The sequence below is a fragment of the Poromitra crassiceps genome (genome assembly GCF_964638095.1).
Source record: "Poromitra crassiceps genome assembly, chromosome: 2".
Lineage (NCBI taxonomy): Eukaryota > Metazoa > Chordata > Actinopteri > Beryciformes > Melamphaidae > Poromitra > Poromitra crassiceps.
In genome coordinates, this window is record NC_139624.1 from 17,526,663 (window position 1) to 17,549,899 (window position 23,237).

At 48.0% G+C, this 23,237-nt stretch overlaps 1 protein-coding gene across 1 annotated transcript in view; it reads right to left on the minus strand.

The window, feature by feature from the left end:
- The window catches only part of hmga2 (high mobility group AT-hook 2), a gene marked incomplete at both ends in the record, with an annotated part of 79,516 nt that overhangs the window by 51,656 nt on the left and 4,623 nt on the right, over window positions 1-23,237 (minus strand). Inside the window, one exon of the mRNA XM_083632105.1 lies at window positions 14,286-14,336. Within this exon, the coding sequence (XP_083488231.1) occupies window positions 14,286-14,336 (51 nt within the window). The remainder of the gene's footprint in view (window positions 1-14,285; window positions 14,337-23,237) is intronic.

The window sequence follows — 23,237 nt, forward strand, 5'->3', positions numbered from 1 at the left end:
GACAGAGACACACTCTTCAGACAGAGACACACACTCTCCAGACAGAGACACACTCTCCAGACAGAGACACACTCTTCAGACAGAGACACACTCTCCAGACAGAGACACACACTCTCCAGACAGAGACACACTCTCCAGACAGAGACACACACTCTCCAGACAGAGACACACTCTCCAGACAGAGACACACACTCTCCAGACAGAGACACACTCTCCAGACAGAGACACACTCTTCAGACAGAGACACACTCTCCAGACAGAGACACACACTCTCCAGACAGAGACACACTCTCCAGACAGAGACACACACTCTTCAGACAGAGACACACACTCTTCAGACAGAGACACACACTCTCCAGACAGAGACACACTCTCTCCAGACAGACACACACTCTCCAGACAGAGACACACTCTCCAGACAGAGACACACACTCTTCAGACAGAGACACACACTCTGCAGACAGAGACACACACTCTTCAGACAGAGACACACACTCTGCAGACAGAGACACACACTCTTCAGACAGAGACACACACTCTCCAGACAGAGACACACACTCTCCAGACAGAGACACACTCTCCAGACAGAGACACACTCTCCAGACAGAGACACACACTCTTCAGACAGAGACACACACTCTGCAGACAGAGACACACACTCTTCAGACAGAGACACACACTCTCCAGACAGAGACACACACTCTCCAGACAGAGACACACTCTCCAGACAGAGACACACTCTCCAGACAGAGACACACACTCTTCAGACAGAGACACACTCTCCAGACAGAGACACACACTCTTCAGACAGAGACACACTCTTCAGACAGAGACACACACTCTCCAGACAGAGACACACTCTCTCCAGACAGAGACACACTCTCCAGACAGAGACACACTCTCCAGACAGAGACACACACTCTCCAGACAGAGACACACTCTCTCCAGACAGAGACACACTCTCCAGACAGAGACACACACTCTTCAGACAGAGACACACTCTCCAGACAGAGACACACACTCTCCAGACAGAGACACACACTCTTCAGACAGAGACACACACTCTTCAGACAGAGACACACACTCTTCAGACAGAGACACACTCTGCAGACAGAGACACACTCTCCAGACAGAGACACACTCTCTCCAGACAGAGACACACACTCTTCAGACAGAGACACACTCTCCAGACAGAGACACACACTCTCCAGACAGAGACACACACTCTTCAGACAGAGACACACTCTTCAGACAGAGACACACACTCTTCAGACAGAGACACACTCTTCAGACAGAGACACACACTCTTCAGACAGAGACACACTCTTCAGACAGAGACACACACTCTTCAGACAGAGACACACACTCTGCAGACAGAGACACACTCTCCAGACAGAGACACACTCTCTCCAGACAGAGACACACTCTCCAGACAGAGACACACACTCTCCAGACAGAGACACTCTCTCCAGACAATTACATAAAACAAAATGGCATTGCATTATTTGAGAAGATCCGGTGCAAACTCAAGCATTTTTTTATCGCAACACACACACACACACACACACACACACACACACACACACACACACACACACACACACACACACACACACACACACACACACACACACACACACACACACAGAGCCTGGCTCAAGGGCACCTCAGTGGTGGTAATGAGGGAGGGGCAACCAACTGCTGCCTTTTCACTTTCCTCACCCAGATTTGTCCTGCCAGTCCCGGGGATTGAACCGACGACCTTCCGGTGACAAAGCTCGCTTCTCTGACTGTTGGGCCACCACTGCCCAGGTCAACAGCAGCTAAACCATAGGATTCATAGGGAAAGTAAAGGACAAATCTGTCAAGAGGACTGAAGTGTCTTTTGAGATGGGGAGGTCAAAGCAGCTAAACCAATGGAGATTCCACTGAGCTCCCTCATAGGACCAGGAGGAGAAGGTATCCCCTTGATGCTGGTTAGAAAGCCTTGGTTGTATTGAGGCACCCAACAGAAATGCCCTCGGCTGGCATCCAGATTGTCTGCCCAGCCTCCATAGCCCTCCACTCTGCAGGCAGGCAGGGTCCCTGTGGGACACATCTGTCTTTCCCTCCTGCTGCTCATGGCCACCTTTTCCTATTATCCATTTAGAACTACATTCCAGCAGGCCCTTGTAGCCATAATGAGTTCCAGGAGAGCCAGCAGGAGCTGCATGAAGAAAGACGGCTTGTTGCTTCTGGATGGAAAGGAGGAAGCCGTGACAAGTCCAGCATGTATGTATGTATGTATGTGTGTGTGTGTGTGTGTGTGTGTGTGTGTGTGTGTGTGTGTGTGTGTGTGTGTGTGTGTGTGTGTGTGTATATATGTACTGTATGTATGTATGTATGTATGTATGTATGTGTGTGTGTGTGTGTGTGTGTGTGTGTGTGTGTGTGTGTGTGTGTGTGTGTGTGTGTGTGTGTGTGTGTGTGTGTGTGTGTGTGTGTGTGTGTGTGTGTGTGTGTGTGTGTGTGTTTGTGTGTGTGTGTATGTATGTATGTATGTATGTATGTATGTATGTATGTATCTATGTATGTATCTGTCTGTCTGTCTGTCTGTCTGTCTGTCTGTCTGTCTGTCTGTCTGTCTGTCTGTCCGTCTGCCTGTCTGTCTGTCTGTCTGTCTGTCTGTCTGTCTGTCTGTCTGTATGTATTGTATGTATGTATGTATGTATGTATGTATGTATGTATGTCTGTATGTCTGTATGCATGTATGTATGTATGTCTGTATGTATGTATGTATGTATGTATGTATGTATGTATGTATGTCTGTATGTCTGTATGTATGTATGTATGTATGTATGTCTGTATGTATGTATGTATGTATGTATGTCTGTATGTATGTATGTATGTATGTATGTACTGTATGTATGTATGTATGAATGGAGCAGCCATGTGGCAGAAAGACCTCTGGGCCAGCAGGCCATTTCATCTGTGACACAAGGCGCTTTCACACCGGCCTTGAAAGCCGCAAAATACACGGAAAATAGGATCCGCCCCTCCGATGTGAAAGTTCTGAACGTGCGTTGGTGGGTAATTGTTGTACGCCTTTTGTCCCGCCAGCCGACCTAGTCACAGCGCCGGGTTAGCAGGTAACCCGCCTCCACTTGAAAGTGTAGGAGCAGCAAGCCGGAACAGTGCGAATGCTCAGCTCATTCATAAAAAAATTACAGGGAAAATCACCTCATGCAGCAAGAAAGACAGTGAAAGTAAAAAAAGTAGTCTATACAATCATGCGCCAGGAGGAATGCTCCGTGCCTGTAAGTAGGTTAGGCTTTATGCTCAAACGATGTTGACATTAGTAGCCTAGGTAAAATTAACGGATATAATAATACGCTTCAGAGGACTATAGCTGTCTGTGGCGAGTTGGTCTGAGGATATTCCCTCTGGAAACCTGCTCCAGAACTGCAATCTGTCTAGCTAGCCACTTGTGCATTCCCTTACAAAAACTACTAACGTTATAGTAGTCATGTGCATTTATAGCCTATACTATTCCCCCGACGAACGTTATGCAGACTGCAGCTGTTTGATATGCGGGCGTCGTCTTTCAGAACGGCCCCTAATTAGGCTACTTGATGGGAATCATTTGCTTTACAAAAAACTGGAACCAAAAGATAAGAATTAGCCTTGTACCTAATAGGCTACATGATGGTGCATCTGTGATGCACCATTGAAAAGATGAATATTGAAAGCCTTGTTACCATGCTGCATGTGGACAACACTTTCCTGTTTTATCAGTTTGATCCTTAACGAGCGCAGCTTTATCAACTTGAACCTTAACAGCCGCAGCTGCACCTCGTTGGCTGGCATACATCAGCGATGTTTGGTTGTTGAATGAATTCGTTCATCATACAGTAGCCTAGGCTACACTAACCTATGAAAATATTAATTTTGGGCAAGGAGCTGGGTGGAAATGCCTCCGCTCGCCTTTCAATCCGGGAGGGGTGGATGTCACTTGAAAGCACAGGCTTTTGGTTTTGCGGGCTTTTGAACTGCAATTTTGCGTGGTCTGTGTGTGAAAACAGTAAGGCTAACAAACACATCAGAAGAACGTCTTTCACACAGACACCTGACATGCATGCGTGTCATGCATGTCAAATGGAAACTGTTAGACCTATAATACTGCTATAAGGTGCTATAAACGATCGCCATGATGATCGCTATCAGCCAGATATTGCTCATATAGGCGACCAGCAAAAAAAAACAAATTGAAGGACTTTTCAAGGAATTTCCACATCCAATTCTCTGAAACTCAAGGAGCCAACATGGGATTTTTTGAGACAGGATCAATGTGAATTACTGTTATAACACAGAATGTTCCTAATGAGAAATAGAAGCTTAAGAGAGAGAGGCTTCTGAATATGTGAACACTTGAGTGTCGCTGAATCGCTTGATTTGACCGTAGATCTATTTTTATAAGCATTGTACGAAATGTCTATGGAAAGAAGAATGGTGGATGAAATGCCTTGGTGTGTGTATGCCTAAACCGGAAGTGGGTGTGACTTTGGCTCTCTATTGACATAGAGCATACATGGGCAAACTACGGATGCGGCCCGCGGGCGCCACCTGTGTGGCCCGCGATGGAATTGCAAAAAAAAAAAAAAAAAATTACACCGTGCACCTGAACGCAACATGCAAGATACCCGCTGAATCAGTGTCCAAATGTTCATGTCATTCTGGCCAATACTCCACTTCTGTTATAGCATTTCAGTCTGGAATATGGAATATCTTTCAATAATCTTTATGACTAAAAGGCTACATTGAATTAGAAATTTAAATAATTAACTCATTGGTTTTGGATTTATTTAGCTTCAAGACTGCATTTTTGTTCGTGTGACCCGCAACACAGGCTTTGATCATCCCGGGCCACTTACTGATACTTATGCTTAAATTAACCCACTCATATTCTGATTTATTTCAAGAAAAACATTTTGGCTAGTGGAAATTCTAATTGTCTGGTAACTTTAAAATCTAGCAGCCATATTGGCAGGTGGTCAAAAAAGTTAATTTCAAGCCCTGAGAGCAGGTGGTGACATAGGAGTGAGTGAGAAAAGGATGAAATATTGGTGGTTAAGACTGAATAATGACATCACAACTGTTAATTTAAAATTAGTTATTCCTCTAAACGTGGCTTCAAATGCACCAAATTTTTCACGCTGGCGCCGTTCGGCCCTCAGCAAAACCTGGTAGCGAGGACATTTTTTGTTGCCCTCTCTATCATCAAAGTTACCCATCCATGGGTTACGGCATGACAATATTTGTTCGGCCCGCGGCAACAATCTGGGTTTCTCATGTGGCCCCCCATGAAAAATAATTGCCCACCCCTGACATAGAGCAATGCAGGCTGCTGTGTGGGGGGATGTTGCTGTGTGGAGGTGTGTGTAGCTGGGACCTGCAGGCAGGCAGCACTACAAAGGAAATATGGCAATAAAGCTCAGCTCAGTCCAGGGTTCAGGGCTGCCTGGGCTCAGCTGTCAAGCCACATTCATTTCATTTCACATTTTGATTAGGATTAATTATTATTATTAATTATTAATTAATTAAGCCCTCCTGATGTATCATCTCATTTTCCACGGGGTCCCAACATATATCACAAACACTACACGTACAACAGAGGAGTGTCACAATCAATCACAAATATGCCTACAATAATCAATACAACAACGTAAGGACAAACAAAAGACACACACATTTATGAATGAAAACAGTGAAAATGCAACCACAAGGTGGCCAGAGCGACCGATAATGGACATCAGTGTAATACTGTAGAGTGTGATTGGATCACAAAATGCAACAGTAGGTGTAGATGGTGACAGCTTCAATAGTGACAAGAACAATCTGTCTCCTCAAGGTGACAAGCCTAACTTGAACAAACCAGATGCTGGAATAGGTCTAATATCTCCACAGGTAACTTAAACAAACTAGATGCTGGAACAGGTCTAATCTCCACAGGTAACAAGCCAAGCCTAACGTAAACAAACCAGATACTAGAACTCGCCATCTTCGACTGCACATGCCCACTGCGCGCTACTGACGGAGAAGTATGTGACCACGTCATGCTCCAGACAATGCACGCAGTGTTTTCCTGCGTGCTGGAAGCAGCAGCATTGCGCGCCTGGAGGAGTCCAGAGAGGTTAGCTTAGCGTCCGTTCAAATCACAGCAAAGCAAGTCGAGTGGTGGGTTTTCTTCAAACAGACGGGGAAGCCTCAGTGCCAATAATACACTGCAGGAGAGCGCGGAGCAGGTAAGAGCTCAGGAAAAATGCAAACAGCAGATTCCTGGAAAACATAGCGTCCTTTCCAGGGATGTGAAAATGGGATTAAAAAAAACACATTATGATTCTGTAGCCCCCCGCCCCCCCCCTCAGAGGGATATGCAGGAGAGAGTTCACATTCCCTGCATCTTTCTTCACAACACCACCACCACCCCCCCCCCCCCCACAAACACACCCCCCCCCACCCCTCACAACACCACCACCACACCACCAACCACCCCCCCCGTCCACCCCCCCCACCACCACCACCCCCCCCCACCACACCACCAACCACCCCCCCCACACCCCCCCCCCCCCCCCACCACACCACCAACCACCCCCCCCCCCCACACACCCCCCCCGTCCACCCCCCCCCCCCCACACCACCAACCCCCCCCCCCCCACCACCCCCCCACCCATCAATCAGCCCTGTTACTTTAAGGAGCCGATCAGCAGCGAGCGCCTCGGAGCTGTCGGGGAGTTATTTAAGTATTCCTGCGGGCGGCGCTGGACAGTAAACACTTTCTTTGACTGATAACACAAACAGTTTGGAGATCTCCCTGAAAACACACACACACAAACACACGCACGCACGCACACACGCACGCACGCACGCACACACACACACACACACACACACACACAGCAACAACAACAACCAAGCAACCAGGACGTCTTCTATGCAGATTTATAGAGTGCTAAAGTCGTGCCCTCTTCCAGGTTTGGCATATGAACCAATTGGGATTTCCTCCTCCATTCTTTTTTGCATAAACACTTCATGACACTTCATGCTTATAAATTGTCGTTCAAACCAAACGACTCAGCTGTATTTAGAATCAGGAGAGAAGATCATCGAACATTTCACTTAGACCAAACAACACATGGGTTTGTTTAGATTTTTTTCTTTTTCCTTTATTTTTATAATTTTTTTGGTCAGAGTGAAATGTTAGATAATCTCTCTTCTATTCTAGATCAAGTAAATCTATTTAAAGTCCCTGGAAACCAGAAATATTTCTTTATTATTTAGCATTTTGAGATCATCACATCACAGGACCCTATGTTAATAAGCCACCAGCCAAATTTGAACGATGATGAACATCGCAAAGTATCTAAATTTAGGTTTGACAGTCATGGCAAAAGTCATGAGAATCAATTAGTTTTTAGAGTGTATTTTCTCCCGCGGACTGTGTGGGCGTGTCCCGTCTGCAGCAGGGAAATTTCCCTCTCTCTCTCTCGGAGGAGACCTCTCTCTCGGAGGAGACCTCTCTCTCGGAGAGAGAGGGAGAGAAGGAGAGAGAGAGAAGGAAAGATAGATGGGGTGTGTGTGTGTGTGTGTGTGTGTGTGTGTGTGTGTGTGTGTGTGTGTGTGTGTGTGTGTCTGTGTGTGTGTGTTCACGCGTTGCTCCGCGCATAGCGTACTGAGAGGAAGAGATCTCTGCTCTGTGCTGTGAGTGCACAGCGCTACTGTGTGTGTGTGTGTGTGTGTGTGTGTGAGTAACCTCGCGTCACCAGGCTGTGTGTCGAGCGCTATGCTGCCTGCTCTCTCTCTCTCTCTCACTAGTCCCGAGAGAGAGAGAGAGAGAGAGAGAGAGAGAGCAGGCAGCATAGCGCTCGACACACAGCACACAGAGTGGGAGGGAGACAGACACTGAGCGAGCGCTGTGGGGCAAAGAACGGACGGGCGGGTTGCACGCATGTACAAAGGTTATATAGAGCTTATGACGTCATAAGCTCCTGCATTTTAGCACCTCGCGCACTGCTCTCTTCAATGAGGAAGTACCTTGTAGAATCTTGTAGAAAAGTGTCGATTTTAAGGCTTTGGGTTGAAAGTAATGTATAATAATTTCTGAGGCACACAATTACTAACATAAGACCCTAAATAACATAGTTAGAACGTTTTTGTGGATTTTGGTTTCCAGGGACTTTAAGCATTTTACAAAATGTCTATGGATAAAAGAATGGCAGATAAAATCCCTTGGAGCGTATGCCTAACCTGGAAGAGGGTGTGACATTGGCACTCTATTTGTGACCGCCCACCACAAATAGATTGTCATGAAGCGACACAACAGTTTCTTAGCAGCCCCTTAAGGTGCGTTCACACCGACCTATTAAAGTTTGTCGCTGGCGTCGAGTTTACATACAAAGTCAATGCAAACGAGCGATTGAGCGTATATTCGCCTGGGAGAATAATCGCTGGGCGTCCGAGCGGCAGAGACAGAGCGATAGGGAGAAAATACGCTCGTCGCTCAAGATGAAATATTCCAACTGGAGCGAAAATACGCTGGCATCAGTCGCTCGCTGTTCAATGCTGATTGGCTGCCGTGTGAGAGTGAGTCAAGGATCACACTGGCTTGGAACAAACCGCTGGTTTATTGTGTGGCAACAAACCGCATTGACAGGCTGACAGCTGACATGAAGTGAAGTCTGTACTACCGGTATGTAGCTCGCATTAGGAGCACGCTGATAGTCTTTAGCTTGTAAACAATGACGGTGGCTCGTAGTGGACAAACAGCATGACATTGCGTAACATTATATCCCCCACATGTCCGTCATTTCGTGTGCCTGTTGATGAGCGATTTAAACAGAGCGACAGAGCGATTCCAAAGGGTTGACTTGAGCGACAGAGCGAAAAATAAATATCTCGGTGTGAACACAGCTTTAGCGGCCTGCTACAGCCTGCTAACAGCTAGAGGCACCGTAGCGGCCTGCTACGCGTGATTTCTAACCCCACATAGGATAAGCAATAACCACGCCCTGTGGCGCCGGGATTGGCCAGGAGCAACACTGGAGGGCACGCAGCCCAGCGATTTCATGAACCAACTGAATAGCTCTTGAGAATGGACAGCGATTTCGAGAGCAGACATTGAGAGCGGACATTGAAATTAATTATGGTCACCTACCTTCCTTAGCATAGTAATAATAATAAGCATAATAATTGCAATCTACACAATGTACACAATCTACAAAAACATGCAATAATATAAACGGTGTTGTGTTCACGTTCATAGCTCATATAATATAATGTATCATATCGTTAACTCATTGAGTGCCAAGGACGAGTATGTTCGTCAATTCAGATACTAACGTAGAGTGCCAAGGACGAGTATGTTCGTCAATTGCGTTTTTTGACGGTGGGACGTGGATCAAAGCCTCAGGCATCTCCTGTACAAATATTGTAGCTATTGAAGGTGTATAACCTATTTTACGGACTCATTAGCTGGCGACAGTGCTCTCCAGATTAGAGAAAGGTCCGGAAAACAGCAGGAAAAAGCCCCGTGATGAAAGAGAAACCGCTCATGCTGCAGCCAGAGCCATATAGATTGCTCTGTCTGGAGCTGACGTTGGCTGCGAACAGCAGTCAATCCGCGCCCACAACTGAGCCCCTCTGCCTCTGTCTGTCTGTCTGCATAGTTTCTCCACACGATTAGCCGCCAGAAAGGCAGCACCCAACGCCGAAGGGCCAAACCATTCTCAGCAGTCCGGTTTGGCATTTCCGTGTCGCGCTGGGAGCCGGCGCACAAAAACGGAGCGCTCCGAAAATAGACTGGGTGCGTGAGGCTGTGTGTTAGTGTGGGGAGGAGTTTGCAGCTGAGGGGGGGAGAGGGGGGTGGGGCACGCAGGGCACGACACAACTACACCACGTCACTACATCAGAAAATATTAGCTTCAGACTCAGTGAATGTGCTTGAAATGCTTCATTTCACAAAAGGCGGAATATCTCAGCTTCTAATTTGAAACGTGTCTTTTTGCTCAAAACAACCTATCTTCTCCGGCTCATAACTAAAGAACGGAAAATGGTATCAATAAACTTTTTTTTGCAGATGATAGAAGAGAGTCTCATCGTTCTTTGTGCGTGTTCGGTGTTTACATAGTAATATCACACAATATTCTGTGGGCCTCGAGAAATCACTGAAAACGCTCTGAAACTCTGGCACTGGGAGCGTCCGTTCTCCAAAAGTGGCTGGCACTCAATGAGTTAATTTCAAGCTCAATTCTTACCCAGAGAAAAGGTACAGCACTGAAAATGTAACAAGCAATAGTTTTTTAAACATCTTTATTTTAAAAGATGAAAAACCCCCAGGTGCTTTAGTCCCAAGCTTCAATGCTCCTGGCCAATCCCGGCGCCACAGGGCGTGGTTATTGCTTATCCTATGTGGGGTTAGAAATCACGCGCCTGCTACAGCTAGTGGCCCCTTAGTGGCCTGCTACAACTAGCAGCCTGCTAACAGCTAGTGGCCCCTTAGCAGCCTGCTAACAGCTAGTGGCACCTTAGCGGCCTGCTACAGCTAGTGGACCCTTAGCGGCCTGCTACAGCTAGTGGACCCTTAGTGGCCTGCTAACAGCTAGTGGCCCCTTAGCGGCCTGCTACAGCTAGTGGCCCCTTAGCGGCCTGCTACAACTAGTGGCCCCTTAGCGGCCTGCTAACAGCTAGTGGCCCCTTAGCGGCCTGCTACAGCTAGTGGACCCTTAGCGGCCTGCTACAACTAGCTGCCTGCTAACAGCTAGTGGCCCCTTAGCGGCCTGCTAACAGCTAGTGGCCCCTTAGCAGCCTGCTACAACTAGCGGCCTGCTAACAGCTAGTGGCCCCTTAGCGGCCTGCTAACAGCTAGTGGCCCCTTAGCAGCCTGCTACAACTAGCGGCCTGCTAACAGCTAGTGGCACCTTAGTGGCCTGCTACAGCTAGCAGCCTGCTAACAGCTAGTGGACCCTTAGTGGCCTGCTACAGCTAGCAGCCTGCTAACAGCTAGTGGCCCCTTAGCAGCCTGCTACAACTAGCGGCCTGCTAACAGCTAGTGGCACCTTAGTGGCCTGCTACAGTTAGCAGCCTGCTAACAGCTAGTGGCACCTTAGTGGCCTGCTACGGCTAGCAGCCTGCTAACAGCTAGTGGACCCTTAGCGGCCTGCTACAGCTAGTGGCCCCTTAGCAGCCTGCTACAACTAGCGGCCTGCGAACAGCTAGAGGCACCTTAGTGGCCTGCTACAGCTAGAGGCACCTTAGTGGCCTGCTACAGCTAGTGGCACCTTAGTGGCCTGCTACAGCTAGTGGCACCTTAGCAGCCTGCTACAGCTAGAGGCACCTTAGCGGCCTGCTACAGCTAGAGGCACCTTAGTGGCCCTCTACAGCTAGTGGCACCTTAGTGGCCTGCTACAGCTAGAGGCACCTTAGTGGCCTGCTACAGCTAGTGGCACCTTAGTGGCCTGCTACAGCTAGAGGCACCTTAGCGGCCTGCTACAGCTAGAGGCACCTTAGTGGCCTGCTACAGCTAGAGGCACCTTAGTGGCCTGCTACAGCTAGAGGCACCTTAGTGGTCTGCTACAGCTAGTGGACCCTTAGTGGCCTGCTACAGCTAGTGGCCCCTTAGCGGCCTGCTACAGCTAGAGGCACCTTAGTGGCCTGCTACAGCTAGTGGCACCTTAGTGGCCTGCTACAGCTAGAGGCACCTTAGTGGCCTGCTACAGCTAGTGGCACCTTAGTGGCCTGCTACAGCTAGAGGCACCTTAGTGGCCTGCTACAGCTAGAGGCACCTTAGTGGCCTGCTACAGCTAGTGGCACCTTAGTGGCCTGCTACAGCTAGTGGCACCTTAGCGGCCTGCTACAGCTAGAGGCACCTTAGCGGCCTGCTACAGCTAGAGGCACCTTAGTGGCCCTCTACAGCTAGTGGCACCTTAGTGGCCTGCTACAGCTAGAGGCACCTTAGTGGCCTGCTACAGCTAGTGGCACCTTAGTGGCCTGCTACAGCTAGAGGCACCTTAGCGGCCTGCTACAGCTAGAGGCACCTTAGTGGCGTGCTACAGCTAGAGGCACCTTAGTGGCCTGCTACAGCTAGAGGCACCTTAGTGGTCTGCTACAGCTAGTGGACCCTTAGTGGCCTGCTACAGCTAGTGGCCCCTTAGCGGCCTGCTACAGCTAGAGGCACCTTAGTGGCCTGCTACAGCTAGTGGCACCTTAGTGGCCTGCTACAGCTAGAGGCACCTTAGTGGCCTGCTACAGCTAGTGGACCCTTAGTGGCCTGCTACAGCTAGTGGACCCTTAGTGGCCTGCTACAGCTAGTGGCACCTTAGTGGCCTGCTACAGCTAGAGGCACCTTAGTGGCCTGCTACAGCTAGAGGCACCTTAGCGGCCTGCTACAGCTAGAGGCACCTTAGTGGCCTGCTACAGTTAGAGGCACCTTAGTGGCCTGCTACAGCTAGTGGCACCTTAGTGGCCTGCTACAGCTAGTGGCCCCTTAGTGGCCTGCTACAGCTAGTGGCCCCTTAGTGGCCTGCTACAGCTAGTGGCACCTTAGTGGCCTGCTACAGCTAGAGGCACCTTAGTGGCCTGCTACAGCTAGAGGCACCTTAGTGGCCTGCTACAGCTAGTGGCACCTTAGTGGCCTGCTACAGCTAGAGGCACCTTAGTGGCCTGCTACAGCTAGTGGCACCTTAGTGGCCTGCTACAGCTAGAGGCACCTTAGTGGCCTGCTACAGCTAGTGGCCCCTTAGCGGCCTGCTACAGCTAGAGGCACCTTAGTGGCCTGCTACAGCTAGTGGACCCTTAGTGGCCTGCTAACAGCTAGTGGCCCCTTAGCGGCCTGCTACAGCTAGAGGCACCTTAGCGGCCTGCTACAGCTAGTGGCCCCTTAGTGGCCTGCTACAGCTAGTGGACCCTTAGCGGCCTGGTACAGCTAGTGGCCCCTTAGTGGCCTGCTACAGCTAGTGGCCCTTAGTGGCCTGCTACAGCTAGTGGCCCCTTAGTGGCCTGCTACAGCTAGTGGCACCTTAGTGGCCTGCTACAGCTAGTGGCCCCTTAGTGGCCTGCTACAGCTAGTGGCCCCTTAGTGGCCTGCTACAGCTAGTGGCCCCTTAGTGGCCTGCTACAGCTAGAGGCACCTTAGCGGCCTGCTACAGCTAGAGGCACCTTAGCGGCCTGCTACAGCTAGTGGCACCTTAGTGGCCTGCTACAGCTAGTGGACCCTTAGCGGCCTGGTACACCTATGGCTCATTTCAACCACATATAACAGCACAGTACAGCTCTACTCAACCTGGTCTTACTCGTATCTACTTGATATAGACTCTGTTTCCATAGCAAGTTTACTCGCCTCCGCCCACACCTGGTCGTCATAGCGACCGCATATCTGTCCTCCGCCCATAGCCGAAGTAGGCTATAACGTATAACGTTAAAATGAAATCCATACATGGAACTTTTAAACTGGTTATGAAATACTGGTGCCTCTAAATTACCTACAGTGTACATGGGCAAATGTGACAATCGGCCAGGAGAATGGATATCACTTTGTTGTTACTCAAACACATGCATGCGCTGTGCGGGGATGGGATAGGCGCTACGGGGAGAAGGGAAGCCTCTACCCCGGCGGCAACTCACCAGGCAAGACCGCGGCTTCGCTAAACTCACGCCTCAGACCTAGCGGAGCCGATGTTACACACAACTACAAAGAGCTTCCCGAGGAGTGGACTTTTTCTCTCTCAAAACAATTGAAAACCACCGTCATGTTAAGGCTGAGCAAGGAGATCGATTTTATTTCACCAGAGCCGAAGGCAGCAACACAAAAGACTGATGGAAATAACAGAAGAGAAGGTAAGCCCCACTAAACTGGTATCCAGCATTGACAATAGATACAGTAAATATGATTCTGCCTGACCAATGAGTCGTCTGCAGTGTTTTCACGTCACCGTATGGTACCGGGTCCACAGCGCTGGAGCCTCAACAAAGCAGGGACCAAAACTAGCACGACTCAACCCCGACTCAACCCGGGCTGTCCACGTCTTTGATCGGTGGAATGAGACAAAAAAGCGAGACGAGCTGGGGCGGGGCCGCGCTGATACCAGCGGTGGAAATGGGCGACTAGAGGCACCTTAGCGGCCTGCTACAGCTAGAGGCACCTTAGCGGCCTGCTACAGGATGTGGAAGAGTGTGTCTCACTCTGCCACCGGAGCAGAAATACATTCTCTTCTTCTTATACTTCTTCTACAAATGGTAAAGCCAAGCAAACTTACCCATTTCCTGGGTCGCCCCCTGGGTCTTTTCTCCCCGGCGGACTCTGCTTTCTGTGGAGGAGATGTCAACGTCAATTAAGAGTCGTCCAATTAGATGATTTGTCATCCTGAAGTCAGAGTCACAAAAGTTGGTTTCCATCCAAGTGTGTTGCAAATTTGAAACGAATTTTATCTGCAAAAGAAAACGCAAAATTTATGCGCGTTTCCATCCACTAATATTATGCGGATATTAGGAGTTGGTGGCAAGCCAGTTGTGCTGTCTGCCTGCTGAGTCAAACACAATACGTGCTTCTTGCATGTGTCTTGCAGGCAGACACCGAGCTGTATGAAAAACATGATTTTCTATTGAAGTTTTGTGATTATCCACAAAGCTGCACCATGAACCACTCTTCAATTAAGCATCCACAATGTGTAATCCACAGAGCAGAGCATTTACTGTAAGTGAATAACGTGTAAACGGTCTTTTTCAGGCGCTCTAAACCTTCTAATTGTGCCTAAAATGTGTTACTCATTTACCTTACAAGTGTATTTAGTGATGCCATTGCCAACATGTGGAGTGCATCCTAGCCAGTGTTGTGCAATTTCACCCTTCACAAGCGCTAGCTCAAAGTTCAGCTCACACAGATTAAAATGAACTCGTTCACGTTCATAATTCACAATTTTGAATTAACTAACTAAGTTCGTATAGGTACTCAAAAGACAGTGTGACGAGGGGTCGCAGGGGAGTCCCCAGCAAAATGAGTCAATTGTGTGATTTCACTAGGATTTCAATGACTAGAAGTTAGTCCAAGGAGAAGGAATGTAGTGCATATACTTGGTAATAGCTTTCACTCTCTCCTGTTATCTCCCCATATACATTATACTTACTTACGTAAATTACTACACGCATGTAAACATAATGGGCAATTATCGAGGTCAGAAAGAGCAATAAGAGCGTCACTAACTCCCGCAGGAGTTAACGACGCTCACTGTACGTTCATGCATTTGCAAAAGGCTGCGCTCAGTTCACGCGTTCAAAATATGAGCCGTGCTCTTTTAGCGCGTTCATGATCCTAGCCTACCTATTCCTAACTTTTACGGTCGGGGCGTGTAACTTTTGGCAGTAAGTAAAGGCATCATGAAACTGCATGGTTTTTTGAATGGGGTTTGGTTCATCAAGAGGTTAACCGAGAGACAACGGAAGATTCGCTTCATTTGTTTCCACTGCATTTTTTGCAACTCCCCCCCCCCATCCCCCAAGAGTAAAAATGTCTTTGTGATATTTGGAGGTTTTTTTCTCATCTTCCCGTGTTTTTCATGCACAAAGTGAAAATGCACAGAAACAACAGGTGGATGGAATGAAAACCCACCGACTGCTTTCTATCCGAAATACAGGCAGCAAAGGTTAAAAGTCCAAATGAATCAGAGTGTCAGATGAGGCTATATTTGACACTGCTATATTGTATCAGGAGCATGTGTGGGATTTCCCCTGCTGTCGCTACACCTCAGACCGCCCCCCCACTCGCAACAAATCTCCATTACAGCACGACAAAAGTGAGCCTGCTCAGCCCAGAGTCACATTTCGCCCGTCCAATTTGATGCTATTCAAGTGGAAATGAGTGGAGCGGTATGGATGGAGCCACCTGACAGATAAGCAGCTAGACTGACAGTGATGGAGGCGTATCACGTTGAGCGAGCTGACAGCAGCAGGCGGACATTGTGCTTGTGATTCCAAGAGCCGTGTGGAGAGATTTAGGAGACGTCTCAAGACCATGGCACAGCAATCAAACACATTCTCCAACAACTGCCTGGATTCATGTTTGATTAGTGTGCCATGGACTAAAACACAGACAAACAAGGGTTGAACATGTGGAATCTATCTGACCAAACATCTCCAAACAAGGACGGAAGGCCATGGCACACCGAAACATACATAATGTGTTTGTTGTAGAATGTTTGATTGGTGTACCATGGGCAGGGCCATGACCAGGCTGACGAAGTTAGCATTTCAAAGCTGGAAGTATATTTACCCAGCATTCCCTTTGTGTTGTGAAATGGATACGTGCAGCCGGAATGCCCCGGGCTTTTGACTTGTGGAGGGAGAGATGACCCCTCTTATCTGATGGAATGGCCTGGGCTTTTGACTTGTGGGGGGAGAGATGACCCCTCTTATCTGATGGAATGCCCCGGGCTTTTGGCTTGTAGGGGGAGAGATGACCCCTCTTATCTGATGGAATGCCCCGGGCTTTTGGCTTGTAGGGGGAGAGATGACCCCTCTTATCTGATGGAATGCCCTGGGCTTTTGGCTTGTAGGGGGAGAGATGACCCCTCTTATCTGATGGAATGCCCCGGGCTTTTGAGTTGTGGGGGGAGAGATGACCCCTCTTATCTGATGGAATGCCCCGGGCTTTTGGCTTGTAGGGGGAGAGATGACCCCTCTTATCTTATGGAATGCCCCAGGCTTTTGGCTTGTGGGGGGAGAGATGACCCCTCTTATCTGATGGAATGCCCCGGGCTTTTGGCTTGTAGGGGGAGAGATGACCCCTCTTATCTGATGGAATGCCCCGGGCTTTTGATTTGTGGGGGGAGAGATGACCCCTCTTATCTGATGGAATGCCCCGGGCTTTTGGCTTGTAGGGGGAGAGATGACCCCTCTTATCTGATGGAATGCCCCAGGCTTTTGGCTTGTGGGGGGAGAGATGACCCCTCTTATCTGATGGAATGCCCCGGGCTTTTGGCTTGTGGGGGGAGAGATGACCCCTCTTATCTGATGGAATGCCCCGGGCTTTTGGCTTGTAGGGGGAGAGATGACCCCTCTTATCTGATGGAATGCCCCGGGCTTTTGGCTTGTAGGGGGAGAGATGACCCCTCTTATCTGATGGAATGCCCCGGGCTTTTGATTTGTGGGGGGAGAGATGACCCCTCTTATCTGATGGAATGCCCCGGGCTTTTGGCTTGTAGGGGGAGAGATGACCCCTCTTATCTGATGGAATGCCCCGGGCTTTTGGCTTGTAGGGGGAGAGATGACCCCTCTTATCTGATGGAATGCCCCGGGCTTTTGGCTTGTAGGGGGAGAGATGACCCCTCTTATCTGATGGAATGCCCTGGGCTTTTGGCTTGTGGGGGGAGAGATGACCTCTCTTATCTGATGGAATGCCCTGGGCTTTTGGCTTGTAGGGGGAGAGATGACCTCTCTTATCTGATGGAATGCCCCGGGCTTTTGGCTTGTGGGGGGAGAGATGACCTCTCTTATCTGATGGAATGCCCCGGGCTTTTGGCTTGTGGGGGGAGAGATGACATCTCTTATCTGATGGAATGCCCCGGGCGTTTGGCTTGTGGGAGGAGAGATGACATCTCTTATTGACGGCCAGACGGTAACATAATTTGACATTTGTGGGAAGTGGGACAGAGATGGGATGAGCCACGTGAAGGATCCCGCTTCTGCAGTCAGCCACAATGCATCCCATGGCACCCCAATCAATTATTCTAATCTACAACAAACACATAATGTATGTTTGGTCAGATTCCACATGTTCAATTCTTGTTTGTCTGTCTTTAGCCCATGGCACACTAATCAAACATTCTCCAACAAGCATGTTTGAGTGCCACGGGCTCTAAGGAGACAAGACCAGCCTGGATAATTGATGAGATATGAAGCAGCAGTAGTGGGCAGGAAGCCAGGTGAAACCATAGGGGAGAGTGGGGTCAGGTGAAACCATAGGGGAGAGTGGGGTCAGGTGAAACCATAGGGGAGAGTGGGGTCAGGTGAAACCATAGGGGAGAGTGGGGTCAGGTGAAACCATAGGGGAGAGTGGGGTCAGGTGAAACCATAGGGGAGAGTGGGGTCAGGTGAAACTATAGGGGAGAGTGCGGTCAGGTTTGCCTCAGTAAACAACACCGGCTCCTTTGTCAGCCTGATGCCCAAAACAAGCCTCAGGCTCACACGCACAGACAGACAGAGACAGACAGAGAGACGGAGAGACAGACAGACAGGCAGACAGACAGACAGACAGAGAGACAGACAGACAAACAGACAGACAGGCCAGACAGGCCTGACTGACTGACTGACAGACAGACAGGTAGACAGGCAGACAGGCCTGACTGACAGACAGACAGACAGGCAGACAGACAGACAGACAAACAGACAGGTAGACAGGCAGACAGGCCTGACTGACAGACAGACAGACAGGCAGACAGACAGGCCTGACAGACAGACAGACAGACAGCCAGACAGACAGACAGGCAGACAGACAAACAGGCAGGCAGGCAGGCAGACAGACAGACAGGCCAGACAGACAGGCCAGACAGACAGACAGACAGACAGACAGATAGACAGACAGACAGACAGCCAGACAGACAGACAGGCAGACAGACAGGCAGGCAGACAGACAGACAGACAGACAGACAGATAGACAGACAGGCAGGCAGACAGACAGACAGAAAAATAAAATAAAAAAATGCAACCCCCCACAAATACTCAGAGATTGTTTGAATTTGCATTCATTATTGCAATCGCAAAATCGCAATTTCCTGCAGGGACTGACTAGTAGGGCTGGATATCGCCACTGATTTGATACCATTCCCATACACAAGGAATGATTCAATTTCCGATTTGATAGGATTTGATATTGATATTTCAGTTACAATCGCCATTTTGCTTGTATATGAAAGAGCTCCTCAAAGAACTCATGCTGTCAATTGTACAAGGAACCATCTAACCTGGTGCCTTATGAAAGATATCCTTCTTTGCAGAGGTTTAAGAGATTGTTGTGCTGTAACAGGTTCAAACTTCAAGCATCCACGGGAAAAGCCATCTATATAAAATTGAGTATGTGGACTTTGTTTCAACTTTGTGTTCGGCCACAGCTCTGCCGTTTTACGTGCGATCGGGCTGAAACCTTCAGGGTGTGTAAAGGGCACCCGTGCGGGTGACCTGACGGAGCCGGATTTTTTTTTATTAGACTAATTAGCTAATGATGTGAGGAGGCATTGTGACAAGACTGATCAGTGATGGCACACACACACACACAAGGAAGCATTGTGACATCACTGCATGGCGAGGCCATGCAGCAGCTGAGGTACGGGCGAGACCGCGCAACGGCCGAGCCTAGTCATCGAGCATGCGTAGCGTGACGTAGATGACTAGTTATATTAAAAGATCGATATGGATTTATAAAGTGGTATCAGTTCCTTCAAATGAATATCGATTCGATATAAAAAACATTTAATTGAAACGTACATTGATAACTCCAGTTATGACATAATTATTCAATAGTGTTATTACATCATTGAATAAAGGTGTTTATGGCTAATTATTGCATTGCATGTTATTGCATTACGTTTCACTACATTTCCAAGCCATACATTTTATTTTTATTTTTTATTATTTTTATTTTACCTTTATTTATACAGGGAAAGGCCCTTGAGAGCGAACTCTCATTTACAAGAGCGCCCTGTTACAAAGAACACATACAGAAATGTACAGACAGAGATGATAAAACAGTTTAGATAAAACAAGTGCACTCAAGTGCAGATATAATATTTATGATATTATATCTGGCAGATTGCTAAATGATCAGATCCAAACAGCAACGTGATGCATGTTGAAACCGGCAGCACATATCACATGTGTCCGGACACCAAGGCATCAGGTGCACCATGATGTCATCAGGTGCACCATGATGTCACAGCTCAGTGACATCATGGTCTGACGAGTGCTCCCTCCAATTATCATGACCCACCTCCACCGAAACTTTTTTTAACCCCATCTTTTTAAATGCAGGAAAGGAGTTTACTACCTTTTTTAGGCTGGCATAAAGCGTCACTGTGAAATGAAAAAATTGCTTTCTCACATTCTTAACTCATCTTAAAATGTTCTTTTCTGTGTTTCTAACGAGTGGGCAGCTTTCTACTTCCGCATTGTCAACAATGCGGGAGTAGCAAATGCCGCGGTTCCTCAAATGGCCACTTGAGGCAGGCTGCAGAAGTGAGTCAGTCCCACTACACCCCGCCCCCCCAGCGCCTGTCTCCCGGTCCAGAAGAGAATTCCCCATTCGTTTTCTCCATTAGACGTTTCAAGAAATCCTTCTATAACGAGTTCTAAGGCTGGAACCAAGCCAACCAGCGGCGTACTGAATCATGAGTGACCATAAAACCTTTCACTTGGACCTTTGATTTCGCACCTCCCCGTTTTTTATTTACGCCACTGGTCGGCTTGGTTCCAGCCTTAAGTCTCGTTATCTATAGATTTTTCGAAATGTCTATGGAGAAAATGAACGGGGAATTCTCTTCCGTGACCAGGAGACGTCACGTGACTGTTGATCTCTAATTGTGCTACCATACCAACTGTGACATCATAAGGTCTCTATAACGAGGTGTCACATGGCCGGCCGGCCAATCTGTGTGCTGTGACATCATAAGAAGGTCTCTATAACGAGGCGTCACATGGCCGGCCGGCCAGTCTGTGTGCTGTAATCCCAGTTCTCTGTTTGGGACACTGCATCTTTAATGGTCTGAAAGGCAACACCCTGTTCAATTAATCATCCGTGTGTGTCTCTGTCTGAGCAGCTCATCTGAGATGGCTGTGAAGCAGCCAGAGATCTGAAGGGGGATTCTCCAGGTTCCCACGGGTATACACAGAAACAGACAGGGCTCATTGAAAGTGCTTGAATGTATATGTTTTGTGCAAGCAGAGAAAGTTAAGGTTAGAATTAGGATTGGGTTAAGGTACGGGTTAATTGTAGGTTCTAGGTTAAGGTACGGGTTCATTGTAGGTTCTAGGTTAAGGTACGGGTTCATTGTAGGTTCTAGGTTAGGGCTGGTGGGTGAGGCCAACACTGCTCATGCAGGGCCAGTGGAGGGACAGCGGCCCACTGTGACACACGGGCACAGATTGGAGGGTTACTCTTAAAACGTATTCCACTACAGATTACTGAATACATGCCCTCAAATGTACTTTGTAACGTATTCCATGAAATTACTCCAGTTAAGTAACGTATTCTAAATACTTTGTATTACTTTTTGAATACTTCTAAATCGTCTTTCTGGGCCCATTTGTCTGGGTCACTCCGAATCAATGTAGTTAACAATTGCTTACAGGCATGTATTCCTGGCTGTGCCTCCTCTGACATTTCCATTCTCTTGCGGCACTGCGTCCGCACAAATTGTTACACATCTTGTTTTTGGGAGTTTTAAAGTAAATAAAACCAAACAAACGAATAAAGTAATCCCTTCAAGTACTCTATTTTTAAAGACGTAACTGTATTCAGAATACCACCCATTTAAACTGTAACTGTAATGGAATACAAGTTACAGTACTCATATTTTGTATTTTGAATACTGTATTTTGAATAGTATTGCGTTACTCCCCGACCCTGCATAAGGGTGCCACAGTGGATGGAAAGCATTTGAGTGTCAGCAGTATAGCACTATGTGAAGGATGAGGCCAGCAGCACTGCCGTGTGCTAACAACCATGTTAACCCTTTCATACCAAAGATAACTGCTGGCATATTTCCACTGGCTTATTCAAGGCTCTGTGTGCATCAGCTGCTCAAACTCAACACACCATCCGCACGGATTTACTCTAAACCAGGCGGCTAGCTCGGGCTTTGACAGAGGAAGCCGCGGAGTACTGAAAGCTGCAGGTCCTCAAATGGCCACTTGAGGCTAGACCCAAAAAGGGAGTCGTTCCCCATTCACCAACATGTTAACACGTCTGTCTTTAAAACAGGGTTTAACATGTTTACAGTCTGGGTCAAAACGCATTTTTAGTCTATATAGCTAATGTCACCTTTCATAGCAACTGTAAGGGGGGGGGTTATATAATTCACCCGTTTAGCGTAAAGTAGACGATAGAAAGACTATGTTTTTGGGGTGATTGACAGGTCGCCTGTCCAGTGATGATTAGGGCTGGGTATTGGCAAGGACCTCACGATACGATACGTATCACGATACATGGGTCGCGATACGATTGTATCACGATACATTGCGATACAATACATATGGCGATATATTGCAATACTCTAGACAATTGACTCAAAATTAAATAATAGAGCTAAAGATACAACACACTGTGTACCACCCAGATAGTGTAATAATATGTACATCACTTATACTGATAAGTTAGTGGACAAATTTAGTCAAAACTACTGAGTGTTGAGTGTTACTGAATGCATCGATATGGGAAATATCGATACAGTATCGATTAGGGGTGGGAATCACCAGATCCTGGCATGGCATCATGGCCTGCAATTATTATTATTTTTTTTCTATATCGATACTTGGCGTCCAAGTATCGATTCAGTATCGGGAAATAAAATATCGCGATATATTGCCGTATCGATTCTATTGCCCAGCCCTAGTGATGATGCAGCTAGCTGATCATCACCCAGTTCAGACTAGAGACGCTCTGAGTTTAGTCCACATTATGCCCAGTCAGCACTCGCTTGGTAAGAGTGAACTTTTCAAAGAGGCGACCGGGGAGCTCCCCGAGTGCAGATACAGATATCTAGCAGGCTAATATCTGGTCATGTTGGGGAGAGCCATCAATGTGTTTCAGCCAATGAGAGCGCAGTGAGGCAGACACGGTGATGTCTGCTGTCTGTGGCAGGCTGCAGGCAGACAAGTGGTCTGACGCAGAAAGTATATGAGCCATTAGAAAATGGCTCTCTCAAATCAAGCAATCTGATTGGTTCACAGTCGTGATATAATGAGCGTATACCACAGCTAGAGCCACATCCCCGAAACACTCCGCCTCTGAAAAAACCAGGGGTAGCTACTAGCTAGCCTCACAAGCAGAGTGGCTGTCTGTGTGCGCTCCCTGGCTGTACCACACCAGTCTCATGCAATATCACATTTGGGACCGCAATAACAAATTAGAGGACTTGGAAGTGAACGAGGAAGTAGGACTGAAGTGGTAAGTTCTAAAAATATGTGTTTTATTCCAGCATCGGTTGTACTACGAACCAAGTTAA